Source organism: Fringilla coelebs (assembly GCF_963513975.1).
Source record: "Fringilla coelebs genome assembly, chromosome: 3".
Lineage (NCBI taxonomy): Eukaryota > Metazoa > Chordata > Aves > Passeriformes > Fringillidae > Fringilla > Fringilla coelebs.
Genome location: NC_140030.1, coordinates 93,434,754 through 93,456,157, shown reverse-complemented (window position 1 = coordinate 93,456,157; position 21,404 = coordinate 93,434,754). Strand labels below are relative to the sequence as shown.

Sequence of the window (21,404 nt, the reverse complement as noted above, 5' to 3'; positions counted from 1 at the left end):
TGCAATTACTTACATTTTCAATATCTGTGCACAGCAGTGAATGAGAACTTAAATCAAGGACCTGTAGTTGGAGTCTTGCTGCTTCCAGCTCCAAAGAGAGATTCTCAGTTTGTTTTCTTTCTGCTGCCAGTTTGCACTCCATCTCCATAGTCACATTATTCAGCTTCTGCTGCCATTCTTCCTTTTCAGACCGATTTTGCTGTTTGAGATGATCTATTTCTTTCCTTTCAGAAAGTATAACTTCTTTCAGCTCTTGTATTTCCTCATTTTTCATATTCTCTTGAACATGAAACTGATCTTCAAGCACCTTGATGGCCTTCTCATACGTCTGACAGAGCATCTCCAGTTCTTCAATTCTATTTTCAAGGTTAGATTTTCTTGGAGTAATACTCCTGAGCTCTCTAACAGAATCCAAATTGTGATCATTATGACACTTTTCAACCAAAACTTCTGTTGCATCCTCTGAAATTACTTCTACAGAACTGTCTGTCTGATTCATTTCCTGTGCCCATTTGCATGAACCACTGTTATGAGGATCAACCCCCTCACTTACTTCTAATAAACAGGGATTTACAGAAAGGTCTGAGGAAGAATCTGTGGCCTTAGTTTCATCCAATTTAGGCAGTGTGTCATCTTGGCTGGATGACAGTGACACTTGCACAGAATCTACATGAGCACTGCTCTGACTTGTCGACAGTGAAGAATTTTCTGCTTTCAGTATTTCAATACAAGACTGCAGCTCACATATCTTTGAGCTCATACTACAGTGCTGTTCATATAATTTTAGGTGTTCATCCTGGAAAGTCAACAGCTTCTCTCTTACTTCTGCAAAGTGCACTTTAACTTCTTTGCTGGACAATTTTAAATCCTCATAGTCAGAAGAACTGCATTCTTTAAGTCTGAAGGACACTTCCTTATTATCAGAATGCATTCTCAGATCACTGTTATCACTTTGATCCATAAGTTCAACAGGAAGAACAGCTTCCTCAGCTTTTAAATTGCTATCTGCATTCATCATATCATCTGTCTCCTCTTCCTCTTTATTAATACTTGTGGTACCATTGGTTTTAGCATCTTTCAGTCCAGAGGCTAATGCCGTGTTTTCATTCTGCAGCCTCTCACACATTTTCTCAAGCTCACTCAGCTGGTTTATTGTTACCTGCAAAGAGGATGCCAGCAACACTGATGAAGTACTTTCATCTATTCCTCTTTTGCCACAGTCCTGGGAAATGTCACTGTAATTATACTCCAATGAGTGGCCATCTTCCTCTAATACTCCAAGTGAAGAATCTGCAGTTTTCAGTTCTTTAAGAGACAGTAGTTCTTGCTGCAGTCTCTCTTTCTCTCTCACACTTTTCTCAAGTTCTACTTCCATGCCTTTTAAAGCCGTCTCCAGCTGCATCACTTCTAACCTGCAGTTCTTTCGAGAGATTTCACTATCCTCAAAATCCATTTGAAGAAGCTCAAGTTTAACCTGGTATTTATTCAGCTCAATGTCCTTTTCTTCCATGGACTTTCTCAACTGTTCTGAACAGAGTCTTTGCTCACAATTAACACCGCACATTAGAGGTTCATTTTTTATTGGTAGTTCCTTCCCCAGTTGCTCCTTTTCTTGAAATACAAAGCCACATTTCTCTTGCATTGTACTTTGTCCTGTCCTGACATTTAACCTTTCCTGGCTTAAACAGTCAAGCTCCACAGAAGGCACATGTTGGATGTTGGAAAATTCTGACTGCAGTCGCTGAAGTTCATGAACCAAGTCCTTTTTTATTTCTTCTGAGGCTATTAGCTTATGTAATATATCTTTGTTCTCACTAAGTACCTGTTTCTCTTGTTCTAATTTTGCCTTTTTTTCATCTAATTCAATTGTCTGCTCTCTCAGAATGTTCATAATTTTTCCATTTTCTTCTTTGACTGATTTATACTTTGCCTGCAAAACTTCAAGCTCTGTTTTGATTTCTTCTGTGCTTGATTGAATACGCTGTCTTTCCGCCTCATGTTTTCCAGACATTTCAGAAATTATTTCTTCTCTTTCCTTTAAACTATCATAAATATTTTTATTTGCCTCCAGTAAAGTTATTTGTTCTTGCTTTAAAGCACTGCTTAAGTCCCTAAGGGCTGTATTTTCTTCAGTAAGTTCACCAATTTTTTTACTGTATGAGCAAATCATTGAAGACATGTCCTTCTTCTCTGAATCCCATGTTTCAGACATGAGCTTCAACTGTCTTAGTGAATCCTCAAGCAATTTATTATTGATCTTTAAATCCTGAAGCTCAACTTCTCGGTTTTCTAATCTTTCATTCAAAGTTTGCAGTTGCATGTCCTTTTCCTCAAGAAGAGCTGAAGTTTTTTCAACTAATTCCTGACGTGCTGAAATATCCGCTTGCAAATTACTGATGTGCTGCTCAGTTTCTGTCCTGAAGCCTGTGTACATCTGTTCTACTGCAAATAACCTTTGTTCTGTTTCACTCTTTATTTGCAGTAAGTCTTCACACTGCTGCTGCTGATTTGAATTCAGCTGCTTTTGAGCTGCTAAAGAACTCTCAAGAAAAGAGATCTGCTCTTGTAAATTGGCCAGATCCTTAGTTTTTCCCACTTCTAGAAGAGTTCCTGCACATCCATGATCCAGCACTCCAGTGTCGGAGTTAGCTGCTGCAAATTGCATATTCTCTAAAGGAGTCTTATCCTGTCTGCTTTGTAAATTAACTTCTCCATCTTCTGTCATTTCTGAAGCATCTTTTGCTTTTACAAGACAACAGATTTTTTCATATTCACCAAGCAGGTCATGATAGCTCTGCTCCCTTTGCAGTCCTTGACTTGCTGCCAATTGTAACTTTTCTTCTACTTCAGCAACTTGGTTGGTGAGCTGGAATATTTTACAGGACATATTTTCTATCTCTTTGCAATATTTTTTATCAGAACATTCTGCTTTCTGCTTAAATTCATCAAAAGCTTTTTTTTGTTCTTCTAATTCTGCACTTTTACGTTCCAGCATATCTTTCAGTTCTTTAATCTCTGTGGATTTTCTGTCACTTTCGGTTTGCATCATTCTAAGTTTCTCACTATGCTCATGATTTTTGCTTTGCTGACTTTGAAGGGAACCTTCCAAGTCATTAATATGAGCCAGCATACTTTCCTTTTCAGACTTAAGTTTATTTATAAGATTATCAGTTTCATTTTTCCATTGAGAAAAAACAGTAGCCTCTTTTTGCAATTCTTCACATTCTCTCTGCTTTAATCCAAGAAGTCTCTGCAAAGCTTCTGATTCTCCCTCCATCTTACTTAGTTTACAGTCTTGTTCTTTAATATGATTATCTTTTTCCTTAAGGAGACCTCGAGTAGACTCTTGTTGCTTTTCCATGTCAGCTAAAGCTATTTTCAGGTTCTCCAGTGAAAGTGAGCTCTCTTGCCTTTTAAATTTCTCTTCCAGTAACTTCAGCTCCACTTCCAGAACAGCATTCTTATCTATAAAAGAAAATACCACCAAATCTTTTTCAGTCAATACTGGCAAGTGTACTGATAACTTTCTAGATGAGGTGATACTATTTACTTTTACTATTTTCAATTCTCATTCTACTGCAAAGCATCACTCTTAAGATATATCACTGGATGAAGAATGTTTATATTACTTGAGGCTATTGGGCACTACATACAGTCAGCTTTCCATAAAGGAGCTGCTAAACAGAAAATTTCTATTTAAATGAGACTCTATGAAAGCAAATTTGCTGATAAGTTCAGTACACTTTGATTCTTTTCAAAATAGCATATCTTCAGGAACCATACATGTTCACAAACAAAAAACTCATTTTCATTGACAACAAACTCAATGTTCTTAAAAACACTTCCCCCAGCAGAAACTTGTTAGTTAATTCACAATGAAACTTACAGCATTGCAGGAAACATCAGGAAAGAGCTCTGTAAATTTAATATCATAACTCACTTTTCATCTCTTCTGCAAAATTTTGGCTTTGCTTTAGAGATTGCTTGATCACATTGAGTTCTTCTTCAAGCTGGTGGATCTCTCGCGATTTCTTTTCAAGCTGACAGTTGAGAAGATTTTTCTCCTGCTTCACTTCCTAAACCAAAACCAAATAAGGCCACATTTCATGTAAATTGATAAGGAGATCAATGGACTCAGTCCATTTTAATCAAAGATCCTGTTAAGGATCCATTAGATCCTGTTAAGACTTTGGGAATCTGTGCCTGGGTTCCTGAGCACTGCTTGGAAACATAAGCTGAATTTTTTATTCTTAGCGAATTGACAGCATCAGAGAGATGCTGCCACTTGATACAGTCAGCATGCTCCCTTTTAGCACAGAACAAACAGCTCCACATGACCTCACAGAAAGAGATGGTACAGGACAGATTCTACAAAATATGAGCTTATTAAGTCAGGCTACTTTCCCAAAGCAGCTCAGTAAACAAATCCCTGCAATGGCATCAAAATTAACATGAAATATGTAGATCAGATTTCACCTGCCATCTCATGTAGAGACAAGCTCTCTTTCCACTGAACATCAACAACGTGGCAACATTGGTCAATTTATATTTAGAAGTGCTTATGCTTTCAGATGGTTGTTTTGCAGTTAACAGCACTCTCTTTCAAATAAATTAATTTTAAAAACTCCAAACAAGCAAACAGGATGCAGTATGACCACCACTAAAAAACACTATGTAACTACATTGCAAAGTGATGTTCAAACTCAAGTTCTTTTAAAGAGACTCATCCTTGTTCTCCAAACTCCTGCGCTCTGGACAACAAATGCCACGGAACTGGCATGGTCCAAATGGAAACAGACTGTCAATTATTCATCCATTTACTACTAGCAGATGGGCATAGGATTCACAAAAGCCAAGCTCAAGAAATGGAAAGGTCTGAATGGAAAAAATTAAAAGCTTGCTGGCGCGGCAGGGTTGTTTTTGCAACAACATAAATAAATTACCCTCAGAACATGATTAAAACTGTCACTGTCACTAACAGTTGCCTTCCCTTCTACTCACAGCCTTCCCTACCCACACTTTAAATAAAAAAATCCAGTCAAAAAAATGAATAAGCTTTCTAGCAATCTTAATACATTTTCTAAGAAGTCCAAGTATCTAAACCCCTTGCATTCAAAGCTGCAATGCAAGTACATGAATTAAACTAAGCCATTCATTACAAAACCTAGGGTGATCCATGGAAAGAAAAACAAACAAGTTTAAGAAATTAAAATGGCTGAAAGGTCCAATTATTTCAATTTGGTGCAAACATTCCCAATATCCATTGGGTTGGAAGGGACCTTAAAGGTCATCTAATTCCAACCTCCGTGCCATGGGCAGGGACCTCCCTTGCTAGACTGAGTACAGAATTTTTTCCTAGTGCCTAATACCAACTTACCCTCTGTCAGTTTGAAATAATTTCCCCTTGTCCTGTCACTACATGCCCTTGTAAATAGTCTCTCTCCATCTTTTTATAGGCTCCCTTCAGGGACTGGAAGACCACAATTAGGTCACCCCAAGGTCTTTTCTTCTCCAGACTGAACAAACCCAATTCTCTCAGCCTTTCCTTGTAGGAGAGGTGCTCCATTCCTCTGATCATCCCCTTGGTGGCCTCCTCTGGACTTGCTAAACAAGTCAATGTACGAGAGAGAGCCAGTCAGCTGGGCCAAACCATGCAAAGTGTTGTTCCAGCAAGTCACATTCCAATAGCTGGGAATGTTCTCAGACATTGCAATCTGCCAGCAAGAACGTACCTAAATTTTCACACCACACTAAACCCGTACAAATGCTTGTGACAACCTGAACAAAACCCACTATTTTACTTTAGACTTTTGCAGAGAATTTTGAAGGTAATTTTTTGGCAGAGACTATGCCAGGTTATTTTATATCTGCTGATGACAACTGGTAATAAGCAAAATGAGAATGTTTAACAAAACCAAACTGCGACATGGATTACATAGGTATCCAGCTAGTTTTCCTACTTACTGCTGATTCTCCAAATAAAGGATAAAATTTGCATTGAGAAGTCTCTAGTGGCAAAACTGGAACAATTTCAAGTGTAGCTGTTCTGGTTGCCACCAAAGCAAAACAATGTAACTGAGAAGACAGAGGAGACTTTAAAGTAAAAAGCTTTCTGCATGTGTGAAGCATACAGAAACTTCTCTGAATTTACCTTCATTTGGGACAAAGTCCAATAAACATGCAATGCTGGAAAAACTGTCTTATTCTAGGAGAGATGCATTTTTTTAAAAGAGGATATAGTATTTGTACAAAGTTACTGTGTTTAACAGTATGAATCAAAACAGCAGTCAATGATTCTAGAATTTAGCTTCAAAATCAAACACGCATTTACTATTTGACTTTTATTTCAGAACCAAAAGCAAGAATCTCTTGAAACACAATTTATTTTTTTTTTAACTAAGTCCAGCATGAACTAGAACCCTATCACCAGCATTACAGCAACGAATCCTAACCACACACCTAACTCCAGAAACTACATTGATTTCCATGATGTTAGGGAAGGCCTCATTTTTTGTTACAACTAGGATGAATTAAGATAGTCCACAAAAGGGTTTAGAGATTGCTTAGGGGGAAAAACACAATTGTGAGCAAATGCTCCAGAGTATCAAGTGCTTACAAATTGCTGATTTATGGTATTAATTCTGCCAAACACTCCTCAGCATTGCTCACCTGAACGCTCCTTGTCAGGTCAGCTTCCTTAGCCTGGGCTGCTGATAAAGTCTGCTCTGCTCTGCACAGCTTCTGGGTGAGATCACTGGTGTCGTGTTCCAAGCGTTGTTTTGCTGCCATTACCTGGAAAACCAACATTGTAATCACAGGAAAAACTTCTTTTTTTAAACTCCAATTCTTGAACTCAACATTCTGCTACAAAATGAAACTACATTATTTTATCTCACTCTGAACCCAAGGGTGCTTTACTGGTGTTTAGAGAAAGGTTGCTTATTGCCTTTCCACTCCTTTGCTTCTGACCAAAAAGATGAGATGTCTCTAAAATACATACATTTCTAGACTGTCTGAAACAAGATTAATTCATCCAACTTGCAGCTACATCACCACAATGATATATGTAGGATAGAAATGAGATTGAATACAATTCGCTTTTTGCTAAGCTATGGGAATCAAAGTTAGGATCATAACTGCAATTACTGCTCTGTTGATGCAGATTTTTTTTTTTAATGAACAGGTTTTAACTCTTTCAAAAGAGTTCTAAAATATTCCAGATTAAAAAGGAAGGAAATGAGACTAGTGGGTCAAAAAAAAAGATCTATTCTGAGGTCATCAAGTAAATTACCTTTCTTTGAGAAGGAAGTAAAAGGCACTTACCGTCCTCTCAATTTAATCAATTTTTCAGTAAGCATATACAAAAGAATATGCATATAATAAAGAAGCCTCCAATAAAAACTTTTGACTGAACGTAGCCCCACAGCTATATTTCTTAACTAAAACAAGCCTGCAAGAAATGTATTGGCAGTTTTAGAAATGATGTTTCAGTTTAGGATGCCTGCAAATGCGGCTTCTCAATACAGCTTTCAAGAACTTGTGGCCCTTTTTAGAAAATCAGTTAGCTCTGCTGCTTGAGAAATGCTCTCAAGAGATTTTGGAGGCTTTTAAACGTACTCCTTTTCTGGTCACCAACTCCTGAGGCTTGTGCTGCTTTTTAAACTACTGAAAAACAGGAGTTTGTGACAATAGAAGTGTTTTAATAGGGAGCTGCTGCCAAAGCTGTGGAAGAGCTCCTTCATACTGATCATCTTCCTTACACAAGACACGACACTCATCTGATTTTGTGGAGAACCAGTTCAGGGAGTTAAACTGACAGCAAACACCTGGTTCTGTATACACATATGATAATTTAAATGTAATATTTTCTTTGCTTTTTTATCTCATCTGTCAGCTCTCTCCAGGATCACATGAGGAGTGCATGGCTAGGGTATATGAAAATGGGACTGTTTTTCCAAAGGGCAACAACCTGTTGGTCAGTAGCTCTATAATCAAACTACACCTCTGTATGGTGGTTTTTTGTTTGTTTGTTTTTTGTTTTTTTTTTTTTACATAAAGTGTCTAGTGATCTGCCTTAGCTGCACCTTTCTCAGATCTATTTTACCTGCACTGCCTGCATTTACATCTCCTTCCCTGTGAGAAGTGGACTAGCCACAAACTTTTAAAATCCTATAATTCACATTTAAATACATAGTATTTTGGTAAGAAATTATAAATACAGAACATCTAATACATACTGTAAAAACATTAATATAAGACGCCACATTAATTTTTATTTTGCTTTATGCATAATTAAGGCAGTGCTGTTGAGACAACTAAATGCCACTCTAGTAGTGGACTTGAATGCTAAAAAAAGCCTACTTTGTCAAATTCTGCCTGCAGAGCATTGAAGTCATTTTTGGCTTGCTGTAGTTCCTGATTCAGTTTGCTTCTTATCTGGTTGCACTGCTGATCCAGTGTTTGCAAGGCACGCTGCTGACAAGACAGTTCCTAGAAAAAAGTGGCAGAGAAGCAAAGAAATAAACACATGACCACAACAAGTCTCTATTTTGGGTACTGCAGAAAAAACAACTGATTTTTATCAGCAGGTACTACCTGCTCAGGGACACTCATCTTACACAGCAGTTTAAACACAGCTTTAATTCATGAGGCAAATGCCACACAGGCAAGAATGACATTAACCCAATTTATGTCATCTGCTTAAGAACTTAATTACTGTAACATTCCTGTCACAGAAAGGGAAAAAAATTGAATCCAAAAGTAATGAAATTAGCAGCGTTAAAATTTTTCATACTAAAGGTAAATTTCACGTTAGAATTACATGACAGTACAAACAGACAAGTTCATCTCTGCTATTACTTACCATACTATAAGTTAGGTGTTTTTCCACAATATTGCACAAATTTTGTTGCAAGAAGACATAACACAGAGCCTTTAAATAGGACTTGATTAATATTATAAATAAATGAACATTAAACAAACATTTTAAGAACCTATAACAGCTCTCAGATCCTAACCACTGCAGAAAAAAGAGATCTCAATTAATGGCCTTGCTGAACAATTTAGAATGGCAATATGTGGGCAAACATATTAATCTTATGAAGGCTTTTATTTAGCTAACTAAAAAAAGGAAAAACCTGGACAGAAGGTTCATAGGCCTTCAACCCATCTTTTGATTAATACAATGATGCTACAACTATTCAAATGCCAAGATCAGTTGTCCCAATTTACCACTTCAACACAAGGTTCAGTATCAATTTGAGATCCTGAGGTAGCATCTTGACTAACAGACTTTGTAAAATCACTTTTTCACTCATGAGTGCTGGTAACAGCACTGTTTATTGGCTACCCCACCAGAACTCCTCTTCCAATTATTTTATCTATCTGGACATACATTATAGAAAAGGTTCCAGGTTAAACATTTGACACAACAAGCAGTCTTCCTCAGGGCAATGCCTAAAGCAAACTTAAAATGCCCATCTGAAATAGCACTATCACTTCTGAATCTGTGTCTTGGATTTCCTAACACTGATTACTTTATTAAGCTTAAAAAGAAAAATACAAAGAGTTTATCCCTAATCCAAATCAGTATTAATGCTGTTAATACTAAATATATCTTCATTACAGAAAAATTCCTGGCATGGTGCTATACTTCTCTATGCAAGAGCTGGCATGAAGGAAATGAAAGACACTTATGTTAATTGACTATATTAACATCTTCTGAGCATGAACCAAAATTAGAATAATAGAGATATAATCCTAAAGAAATTATTTTCTTCTGTGTGAAGTGCATGCAAAGTTAACTCAAATTTCACAGAAATAACTCAGTTGGTTACTAAGTTTGAGCTCACATATACATAATTTTATGAAAAATGGAGCCTAGTTTCTCATTGATTTGCACCTCATTCTATCTCTCAAACATGTTCTCTATTTTCCAGTGAATACTATCCCCACTATTACACTATCCCCATTATTGCGATGTTCCACTTTTTCAATTATCTTTGCAACTTTTACCTCTCTGTCAAATGTAATTGCAACTAACAGAAAATCACATACACAACATTAGCCAAGTGATTTAATCTCCTCAACAAGTCAAAGTTAAAAATTTCTCCTTGTCTTACCTGTTGGTATTCTTTTTCCTTGGCCTTTATTTTCTGTTCCAAAGAATGACGAGCACTCTCAGCATTTTGTCTCTGGCAATTCAGCTCTTCTGACAATCGCTTCACCTTTTGCTCCAACATTTGGACCTATAATAATTTAATTATCAATCATAAGTGCTAAAGGTGCAAGTGATGCTTCATTTAAATATATAAGCTCTCAAAGATAAAGTTCACTGCTGTCAGCTACTACAATTGTTCTAGCATTCATATAACCACAGTAACTTTAGCTAGTACCATAAAAAATCTTAACAATCTAAAATACAAAACTCATTAATTCTTCCTTATGTTAGTAAGAAAATGTTTGTGTATGCATAGAAAGAGTCTATATACTTTAATATATGTATTGTATATGCGTATACATGAGTGTATACACACACAATAATAAATACATCTTTAGATGATATATAACAGATAGATAGATAGATAGATAGATAGATAGATAGATAGATAGATAGATAATAAGAAAATCAATGTTTTTGACAGTCTGCAGAAAGATGCTACATGTGGCACTACAAACAGATTGCATTTCCAGTACCTCAGGTTGCTACCAACTAAAGAATGACTGCTAACTGCTAGGCAACTACATGTTTAGACTGAAAATAAATGGATATTCCACCAAATTTCAGAGTGATTCAGCAAGTTGATTTGGATGGAAAAAAGAAGAAAATATCTTAGTTTATAATAACAGTATTTTTTACAATTTAAAGTTTAAGAAAAAAAAAATCAGCAAGCTATGTCTAGGTTCACCTTCACATTAACATTTTATTTAACTTAGTTGATTATGTCAATACTATGTCACCCAAGAGAGTGAAGCATTGTTCACCTAACTTCCTGAACAAAAAAATGTATTTATTCCAGATCAAATCTGTTAATGCAAAATAAGTACTTTATTTTCCCCAGGGAGTAAGAAAATATGGCAAAGGGTGAATGGGACTCTATTTCTTCAGCAACAAGAGCTGTTTACTGAGTTAATGAAACAGTAGAAATAAGAAAATAGGAAGCAGGTAGTTGTACTGGGATGTCAGGTGTAAGGCAGAGACTGCAGGAACTGTGAACTTCTGAAAGATCACATGGAAAGCTGATTGCAGAAAGACTGCAGATCTCAAAAGGAGTGAAAATACTTGAAAACACAGAGGTGCTGGGCTTGAGGTCTGGGAATAGTACCAGTGACAGAGAAGCATACAAGGGAGGTTGCCAGGATTAAATCCAGGCTACAAGGCACAAACTAAATCTGAAATCTTAATACAGTTCTATTTTCAAAGTCCAGAGTGGGCAGGCAGAGATCTAATTCCAGTGCAAGAAAGAAGAAACAGAACAGAAAGGAGTCCCCTTCAGACGGCAGGACCAAAGGAACCTTCTGGGGCAGAATGCACTGCACCTAAAGGATGGGCTGCACATCAATTCCAATGGTGGCGAGTCCCACTTCTCCTTGTCCTTCCTCAGGCATGTTTCTAGATGCACAACCCTGCCCCTTCCCTTGGGCTGCTTTTAATCCCCTTTGATTCTTTAGTAAAACAATTCCACTCTCTTGAACCCATAGAAAATTAACAAGGGAAAATTAAACACAAAATACCCTACTCTTTAGGAAGTTGAATCAAGTAATTTTTGGAATCAAATAAATTAAAATTAAGCCCTTTTCAGAGAAACAGAGCTGTCAGACTGGGTCAGCTATGTCTTCCCACAAACTCACCATGATGACAGTGCCTTTATGAAGTCAAGAGACTATGTCAGGTGTTTGATTTTCCCTTACCCAGCCAAGACTTCCCCTAAACTAGTTCCTCACGGAATTATCAACAGGGAAATGTTGCTGTCTCTCTGAGAAGGCAGAGTGATCAAGGTTTACATGCAAAGGTTTATTTTTTAAGGGCTAATACAGGAGTTGTAGGAAATGTTAGCTCACCAATACACTTAAGCAGCATGTAGAAACCTGCTAACAAACATGGATAATTATTCTACCCAGAGAAGACACAGATAGAAACATCTTTTTCCCTTTACTGTAGATGCATCACTAGTAGAGAAAAATAAAAGATAGATGAAAATATGAAGATTCAAGGAATTATACCATCTGTGCACTAATTTCAAATTTGTTAAGTGTTGTGAAAAGGGACTTTAGGAAGGTAATGCAACTTGATTAATCAAGGAAAATACTTGTTACCTTCTGCAGTTTAAATTACTTTAAGCACTGGCATTCTCCTTTTGCACATGATTACGAGCAAAACTCTGAACCATTTCAGATTATTATGTGCATTTACTTACACATACTGTGCACATTCTTGACTAAGCAAGAGTACTATTCTCTTGGTTTTTACTATGAATTCAAACTCCCTAGGATTAGGCTATGAAATCCCATTTAGAAATTGCATATGTTCTTAATCTTGCATCGCATTTTTACCTAGACATTATTTAAAAAATGCAATTCAAATACAAGGACCAGGCTCCCACAACATCCTGCAGTACAAGCAGAAAATTCTCATTTTCAGCCAAAGATGTGACAGTCTTTTTCAGGTCAAAACTTGCCACCAGATGTCATTGTTGCTCTATGCAATTTGATCACGAAATATTTTTCAGAATTTGAGTCAATCATACCAGAGTATGAAAATTATTTCTTCAGGTGGTGTAAGAAGGTGTGTGAGACATTTTACCTGAGTGGTAGCTTGATCAAGCTGTGTACTTGTTTGAGTCAGTTTATCTCTGGTTTTATTCAGAATTTTATCCTTCTCAGTTAATTCCAACTTCAATCTGTCCAGCTCCAGTTCAGTCTCTTGATGTTTATTGATATGGGACCTCTTCAGTTTTTCTTGAGCTTGCAATTGCTGTTCTAGGTCTTTAATAATGGAATTAAGTTCTAAATTTAAAGAACAGTAAAGATTAAGGATACTTTATGCTTTGGAAGGTACCTCTTCCAACACACTTCCACTTCCTATTTAAAATGTTTGATAACAACCCAGTTTCCTGGCACAGGTAGACACCCTGTACAATTTTCAGTAAGTAAAAAGAAAGTTTAACTGTCTCCTACTATAACATCAAAAACTATCAAGACAGAAAGACAGTTGACTGTAAATCAGTAATTCCTACCTCATGAGAAAGAACATAAACATGAGAGCTCATGAACAAGTGCTGCAAAGGCAAAGACAATTTTGTTCCTCCTGCTGGCTTTTTGTCTTTCTGTTTTTAAACTTGCAGAAACATGTCACTTGAAGTAACGATTACATTTTTTTTAATAAGTATATCCATTACAAGCATTTCCTTAGCACAGCTGTGCTTCCAAAAGACTTTTCAACAATTTGGTAACTGTAAATGTCCTATTTCGTACTTGAATCTTTTTCCTGTCTCAAAACTGCATGCATATAAAACTAAACAAAGTAATATTCTCACAGCATACATCAGTAAGGGTTTATCTTCCAAAAACCACAACACAGCAGAAACAAAATTCACAGTAGAAAACATAAGTCAGCTAAAGGAAGTATTATCCAGAATTAATATTATCTGGCTTTTTAGGTTTCTTGTTTTTCGTTAAAAGACAGAGTCTTCCTGACTCTGAATTTGTATGGCTTCCACGTTGAAAAAGCCACCAAAATGGAAGCTGTATGTGAGGTATTTGAATGAAGAGTTTGGAGAATCTGGGGACTTCTAAAACAGTGGAAAAGCTGTCCAAGGGGCACAAATAGCAGGCTCAAGTCAATGCTCAACAAATCCACAATAAGCCAGCTATTTCCTTTCTCAAAACTATGAGGTATCAGGAATGATTATTTCTTCATGTGCAATACATATCTTGGGTTTTAATTGTACTTCTTTTGTGATTCCAGTAGCATCCATCATGGACCAACTCAGTTATAGGACTCAGTTATAGCACTAAGCATGTCCTATCATTAAATTTTTAAGACATTATTTATCAGTCAAAAGTATCAATAGTATAGAAAAATAAAGAAACAATACAATTGAATTTAACAGTGACATGCAATGAAATCCTGAAGAGTTTTTTAGCTGTTTTAAGATTGCTCCTGGAACAATGGGATTAATGGAAAGAGGCATTTTTCCTTTTAGAAGATGTCCCCTTCTCAGCCCAAAAATACAAACTGCTCCGTTCTAATTCTCATACCCCTTGTGCAAAAGATAGCACAGCTTGTAGGTAATCTCTGTGTATGGCTGATCACTGAAAATACATCAGCAGCCAACAGGGCCAGCTGCCAAAGGCAACAGCAAGTATCTTTCTCTTTTCCTTGCTAAAGCACTAATTTCAATAGCCTGCTTCTATCTGCACACCAGCTTTCATGAAACCATACAGGAGACTGCCTCTGGGTCTTAAAGGAATGCATCAGATACCTTGGTTCTGTGCCCTCAGCTGGATCATGAGGGAGGAATTCGAGTTCTCTGCAAAGCTGTTGTCAAACTCATTCTTCTCTGATAGAACACTTGAATTTGTTTCTTTATCCCAAGGAAAGGAGGATGCTGCAGAACTTCCCCTTGCAGGTGTTTCTGAGTTTCGAGAAGGTGTCTTTTCCTGTTGCCATGAAAACACAGATGAGGAAGCCTGATGCCGAGCTATCTCTCTGTGACTCAAAGAGCTTTGAGGATGAGGCTGGTTTATTTTCTGTGTTGAAAAAAAGAAAAGGCTGTACCTTTACACAGCTTCTTATCCAACATGAAACAAAATAACTAATTTAACATTAATAGCTAAGAGGTCATCATCATTCCACATAGTTATAACATTGTAGCGCCCACCTGTGCAAAGTCCTGATACATGTCATTATTTTTTATGCTATGTAAATTAAATTACTTCAGCCCAAGATTCCAAGCATAGCTACTACTTATAAATTCACAGGTCTAAATTCTTTTTTTTGATATCCTAGTTTGTATCTTTATAAGTAACATACATAAATTTTTGTCTTTTTAAAGAGGAGTTTTTAAGCTCCAACATTTTTTTTTAAATCAAAGCCTACATTTTTGTAGGCAAGTGAACACAAGTAAGTTGCAAAGAAAAAAAAAAGTCTAGAGTAACATATCTGATATTTGACCAACACTTCATTCTACTGGAGAACCACAGGTAAATTCAAAACACATTTGATTATTAAAGCTTATAAACAGAGTACTCCAAAATTGCTATGATAAAATCTGCCAGGTACAAGCTTTCAATATTTCCCCACAGAAAAATTAAACAGAGCAAAAAAATTACACTTATTTCCTCTTTCTTAAGTGAAAAATACCCCAAACAAACAAAACCTCAAACAGTAAATCCCCTATTGCCTTTTTAACTGGATTTCAGAATGCAGCTCATTTGAATTCCTTTTTCTTAAATTAAATCCCTAAACCATGTAATACCCATTGTGACTTCTCAGTCAAACCAGAGAATATGCTGTTATCTAGGAACAGCTGTGCCAAGACCAAAAATCTATAGTACATCGTCCAGAATGTTGTGTCCCATCCTGTAAAATAACTTCTTAACAAAGTGGAAAAGAAAATTAATCATGCATGCAGTAATCATTTCCCCTATACGCCATTTAAATTTATAGTTTCTGAGACGACAGCTTGAATCCAGAACTAGCCACAAGGACAAACAAATGCTTCCTGGAACCATAGACTAGAAGTCTGAACGTATCAGGTATTCCTTTTTCAAATTATGTTTTCCTGATGTATTATTTCAGTATTCCTTTTTAAGCTGAATTTTACTCACCATCTTAATTATTGCAAGTGTTATAAAATATTGGGTGGTCTTCAACCATATTATTAAATTCTTTTTCAGAACACTAATCAATATGCTGAATAGCACAAGTCTCTTCACTAAGCCTTTTCAGGCTCTTCTGTTGACCATTCCCCAGTGAAAATGGACCATTTTTTGCCACTCTGCACTCAATCTTTTCCTTTAAATTTGCAAGAACTCCCTTTATCCAATTTTTTCCCTTTCATCAGCGTATATCCAACAACATGACACCGAGTTGCACTTGATTTACGCATTTTCTGATTTGTTCTTAAAAGAAAACCCCCAAAAGGTCTGAAATATGAGGCATGATTTGCCTTTATCAGCAAATGTTGACCTTTTCTCCATACACCTACACATGCTTCAATAAACATATCATGTCATGTTTCTAACAATTTGCCCAGGACAAAATGTTGGCCTGACTAAACTGTATTTCCAAGAAGCAGCATTGTAAGTGTTTCTCTAATGTCATCATGCTTGTCCCCTTCCAGTGCCAAGAGAAAAATAAGGCAACATTGCACATCACAGTGATTAAACTGACCCACACTGCAGTGCCCTATCAATTAATGGGAAAATAGCCTCTGTATCTGGTGATTTTTTTTAATTACTATTCATTTTACCAATCTAATTTAAGACTACTTCTGATTTGCAATTTGAGGCTGTGCCACAGATTCAAAGAAAGGCTCTGATATAGAAAAATTTGTAAACCTTTAAATAGTAAGTACCAAAGACAAAATTATTTCACATTTTCTGCAATGGCTTTTTCCTTGAGGGCTTTTACATCTTTTTCATCTTGTTCTCAGGGATTAGCTAACACTGTTCCTCCTTCATATATGTTTGAAAGATTTATGGGTTTCTATTTTCTAGGTGTGAATTATTACTCGCAATATTTTTCAAGGCTATTTTATTATCATATAGTATTTAACTTGGCATAACTGACACTGTTTTATCTTGTCCTTGCTTGCAGGAGACTTCCAGTTTGTGAAGGATGGGTTCTCATTTTTAATGTCCTCCTTTCCTTTGCTATTTAAAGAGAATGGCTTTTCTGAATTCTCCAAGATTACTTCTGAATGGCAGTACAGAGAGAGATTAATTCTCTTTTTCTTTTGAAATTATATTTTATGTGATGTATAATATTTTTCACTAGTTTTCTATTTCATTTTCCAAGTTCACTCAGTGGTTGCTTTCTTAGATATTACAAAAAACATTCCTAAGAGATACTTACCTTAAGCTGGATGGTTCTCAGTTGTAACTCTAGCTCTTTATTTTCTTGTACTTTTTTCCTGTATTTTTCTTCTAGTTCTTCAAACTTAGCATCTAAAAAGACATGATGAATATCTGCCTTAGTCCAAGCAGTTTTTCACCCAATCCACCAGGTTTTATTACCCCTATGGGTCCCTTCCTACTTGAAATGTTCTAGGATTCAATTATCTTAATGAATTTAAGACTCCAGCTTTCAAAGGAAAATATCTTCCCAGGAATACAATTTTAAATAAAGTTATGTAAACTTTAATCTTTTCATCATTTAATCATTTTAATCTTATCCCTCTTTCAGGAGTGCCATGCTTAGTGGAATGCTTGACATTGCCACTAACTGCACCCCTTTACAGATATGCATAAAGAGAGTAAAAGGAACAAGAGTTAGAGATTATCTCAGATTTCCCACTGGAGTAAGACTGAGATGCCAAACTCACAGAACATTTGTTCACAGCACTGAAAGAAGTAAGTAACATGTATAATATATTGAACACAAAGGTTTTCAGCACAAAGAGCATAAGAGTGTCTGACCACAGAATTCTCCACTTAAGGAAACTTCCTAACATTTGTCCAGTTCATTTAAATATTTAAATATTTTTGATGTCACTAATTTGAAGATAGACATGATGCTTTAAAATGGATACAGAGCATTAATTGTGTAGATTATCATGCATGGTAACAGTCTGTGCAAAAAAAAAAAAAAAAAAAACACCTTTCCAAATGAATAACACATTTAACTTTTTAGTTAAAATACCTGTGGTACAGGGATAAATTTGCTCCCCACAACATGAAGAGAAGAGCTGACACCAGGAACAGGCATTCAAAAGATTGTTGCAGTCTACTGAAGGATATTTTATTACAATTCCATGTCCATCAATGTAGCATTGAAAAAATGTAATATTTGTGATGTGCTCAATCTGTACTAATAATTTTGAAAATTGAACCTAGGGTGCTGCAAATTAGATGCTTTCATAATAACTTACATAAGAGGGGCTAGGCAACTCAGTACAGGTGTAGTGTTTAAAATAACCTTCCAAGAAAACTGACAGTCAACTATCTATCCTGAATGAAGAAAAGGATCATTTACCATTATTACTTGGAACTGGTGTTAAAGGAGCAGTAAAACTTTTCTGTGGAGTGCCACTGAATGATACATCTCCTGCAGTCAATGTTTGCTGACTTCTCTCAAGCTCACATTTGCATCTGTTTAGGAAAGAAGCAGCAGCATAAGTTAATAAATACTAATGGAAAAATAATGGAAACTAAAAAGTTAAATAGCTATTTTTAACAACCTGACATACACTAACAAATTATATCATTCTAAGGATTTAGTTTAAAGATCAAGTCAAGACACATCCACTGAAAATTTTTAGATGGTGCAACACAAAAATATAAATGACATATTTTATTTAGAGTTTCAACATAGTTAATCAGTTACACAGAAGTCACAGCTAAAAAACAAAATCAAATCCCAAGTAGAAGAAAATCTGTTAGAACTCCTTGAGGTCTTATTGTATGAGGCTGCAATTCAGCTAAACACACCCAAATAACTGTAAGCACTGAGAATATCAAACTCTTACTCTTCAGTAAGCATCTTTATGGCAGGAAACACAACTTTCAGTTATGTTCTGATACTGCACACTTTCAGAAAGTTATGCATACTACATCAAAATGCAAGGGAATACTCTCCAGCCAACAGTGTATTTTTCATGTGTTCCATTTACACCACTACCCAAAACACCACAGCAGATAACCCATTTGAGGGAATTTTGTAGGCTTGAAGATACCAGGGCTCCAATGAAACCATATAACTAGTTCAGAGGCCACACAGTAACTTTTGTCCTGCTCAGAGAGCACAGGTTGATGATAGTCCCAGGCTGTAGCCCACTGCATCAGTGACTCCTCATTTGCCTTTTTTATTTTCCCTCTCTTTTACAGCTCAATGCCAAGAACTCCTCTCCCAGAGGACCATCAGTTGGGATAAAGTGGCAAATGATCACATACCAAACAAAAGGCAGACAAATACAAAATCACAAACAAAAACCACAAGAATGAGATACATCCAGTTGTAATGAACAGTTACATAAAATGATATAACAGGAAGGAAAAACTCAGCAAACCAGACTTAATTTTGGGAATAGATAAATGGAACATGTATCCTCAGTTCACAGTCTCTTTGTCCCAACATTTGACAGCAGGTACAGAGAACATTAGTGGGGTTCTATCAACCCTGTTGAATCTCACTAGATTCTTCACTGATGGATCTCAGCAAGTCCTTACACAAAGTTGGTATTTCTACATGCCATAAACTGTGCTGCATTATTTGTCACAGCAGTCAAATACCTCAACTCTCTTTAATTTCCACAAAAATCAAAGAGAAAAAAAGAAGGAAAAAAAAAAGAAAAATTGAAAGTGCAACGCAGCTTCCTCTTTTTGCTTCTATTAGATGAGGAATAAAATTATGAAATAACCATTGTAAATAAGTTAGAGACATACAGCAAGTCCTCACCTTTTCAGTTCTTGTTCTAGCCTTTCAATATCCTTCTTGCAGGAATTCAGCTGACCTGACTGAATGTTGACCTGAGATTCCTTTACTTGAAGATCATGTGAAATTTTCTGCTTTGCTTTCTCAAGATTATCACACAATTCCATCAAGCTCTGGTTTTCTCTTTTGAGTATTGCAGATTCATTTTTTTCACTTTCGACCTAGTTGGAACACAGAGACATTATTGAAGTTATCAACTCCTCTCTATACTTTGGTGCATTTAATATTTTAGTAACACAAAGTTCAGATGTTTGTAGTGGGTTCAGCACAATGCTTTTATTTTCTTCATAACACTTCAAAATCCTGACAGCTCTAAAAACCTCCAATGTACACACTGTTTAAATATTCCTGGGTGTGAACAAAACCCACATTTCCAAAATTCAACTCAGTGACATTAACAGTTTCTATTTATTGATGAGATATAAATTCTTCAAAAAATTATACAATCCCTAAATACTAATAATCATCATTAGTCCACATTCTTCACTGATCATCTCACTTCCCTTTCCAGCCTATCTTTAGCAGCCACAAGACCTTGGCTCACTCCACAAAGTGTGCACAAAAATTATTAAAGGTCACAGCTTTGAAGATAGAGTCTGGCAGGACAGATGTCCTTCTCCTCCCTGGAGGAACACCCAAGGGGCATCATCTTTGGCACAGTGCTGTTCTTTGACTGATAATTGTATTACCTGCTGCTTCTGAGAGTTTTAGAGCACCCTTTTTTTTTTGTTTGGGGACCACAGCAGTTGCTTGGAATGGTGGAAACAATTTCCTGGAAACTCATGAGAAGAAACTCGAAGAAAACTGCTAGGCTAAAGATTTTCTAGAAAGTTGTAGCAATCTAAAGGGAACAGCAAGTGACCTTTGTAAGTTGTCTCTGAGCTGTAGTCCAAGAATACAAAACAAAATTGAACCAAATGGGTCACTGCTGACCTGAAACACGGCAGGACCCTGACCAATCAGGTCTTTAGTCCCTTGGTTACAGGGCTGACAGGGTAGAGCTAGATGACGTGTAAAATTACAGCCCAAAAAACTAAAAGGAACACCAAATCCTAAACCCTCAGTATCTACAAGGAAAAAAAACTAAGGAATAACATAAACTACGATAACAGGTATCTGTAAACAAGGTGGAATAGGAAGAGGCTTCCAACTGTGCAGCTCTGGTATGTAAAACAGGCCCAGTTCTTATGGATTTTAACAAGTATAACACTAAAATGTTTATTTTCCTAATCATAAAGAGCTGTAGAAAAACCTCAAAGAGCACGTAAATAACTAGAAATGGACAGTCATGCCAAAGAAATAGGAAGCAGGAATTATATTACCAACCAAAAAGAACTAAACAGAGGGAAGACCATGATGAGTATTAAGTAAGATGAAGATAAACAGTTTATAATTCTGTGCTACCTTTCCTTTCAGTCAGGGAGAAGAAACAAAACCATTCCCTAACAGCAACTACCAGAAAACAAACTGTTATAACAGTGTTTGGCATGAAGGATGGCATTTTGGGTTACCTTCTGCTTCTGTTTCTGCAAGGCTGCCTCCAAAGTCTCTAGCTGGTATTGCCTTTGCTGACGCTCCTTTTTAAACTTATCCACTTGACTTTCCAGCTCATGGATCTTCTGCAGGACTCTGGGGGAGAGGCCCTCTTTCCATTCCTCCACAGCCCAGCTCATACTGGCCGGATTCTTGTTTCACACAAAATAGAGTATGATGTCTGAAACACAAAGACAACTACAATGAGATCTTC

At 36.4% G+C, this 21,404-nt stretch overlaps 1 protein-coding gene across 1 annotated transcript in view; it reads right to left on the bottom strand.

Annotated features, from left to right (window-relative positions):
* The window catches only part of CENPF (centromere protein F), a gene marked incomplete at both ends in the record, with an annotated part of 33,834 nt that extends 12,504 nt beyond the window's left edge, over positions 1–21,330 (bottom strand). The window contains 11 exons of the mRNA XM_084203293.1: positions 14–3,465; positions 3,941–4,076; positions 6,670–6,792; positions 8,362–8,490; positions 10,122–10,247; positions 12,803–13,005; positions 14,484–14,751; positions 17,081–17,172; positions 18,200–18,315; positions 19,622–19,818; positions 21,169–21,330. Of these exons, the coding sequence (XP_084059419.1) occupies positions 14–3,465; positions 3,941–4,076; positions 6,670–6,792; positions 8,362–8,490; positions 10,122–10,247; positions 12,803–13,005; positions 14,484–14,751; positions 17,081–17,172; positions 18,200–18,315; positions 19,622–19,818; positions 21,169–21,330 (5,004 nt within the window). The remainder of the gene's footprint in view (positions 1–13; positions 3,466–3,940; positions 4,077–6,669; positions 6,793–8,361; positions 8,491–10,121; positions 10,248–12,802; positions 13,006–14,483; positions 14,752–17,080; positions 17,173–18,199; positions 18,316–19,621; positions 19,819–21,168) is intronic.
* Positions 21,331–21,404: the final 74 nt, after the last annotated feature.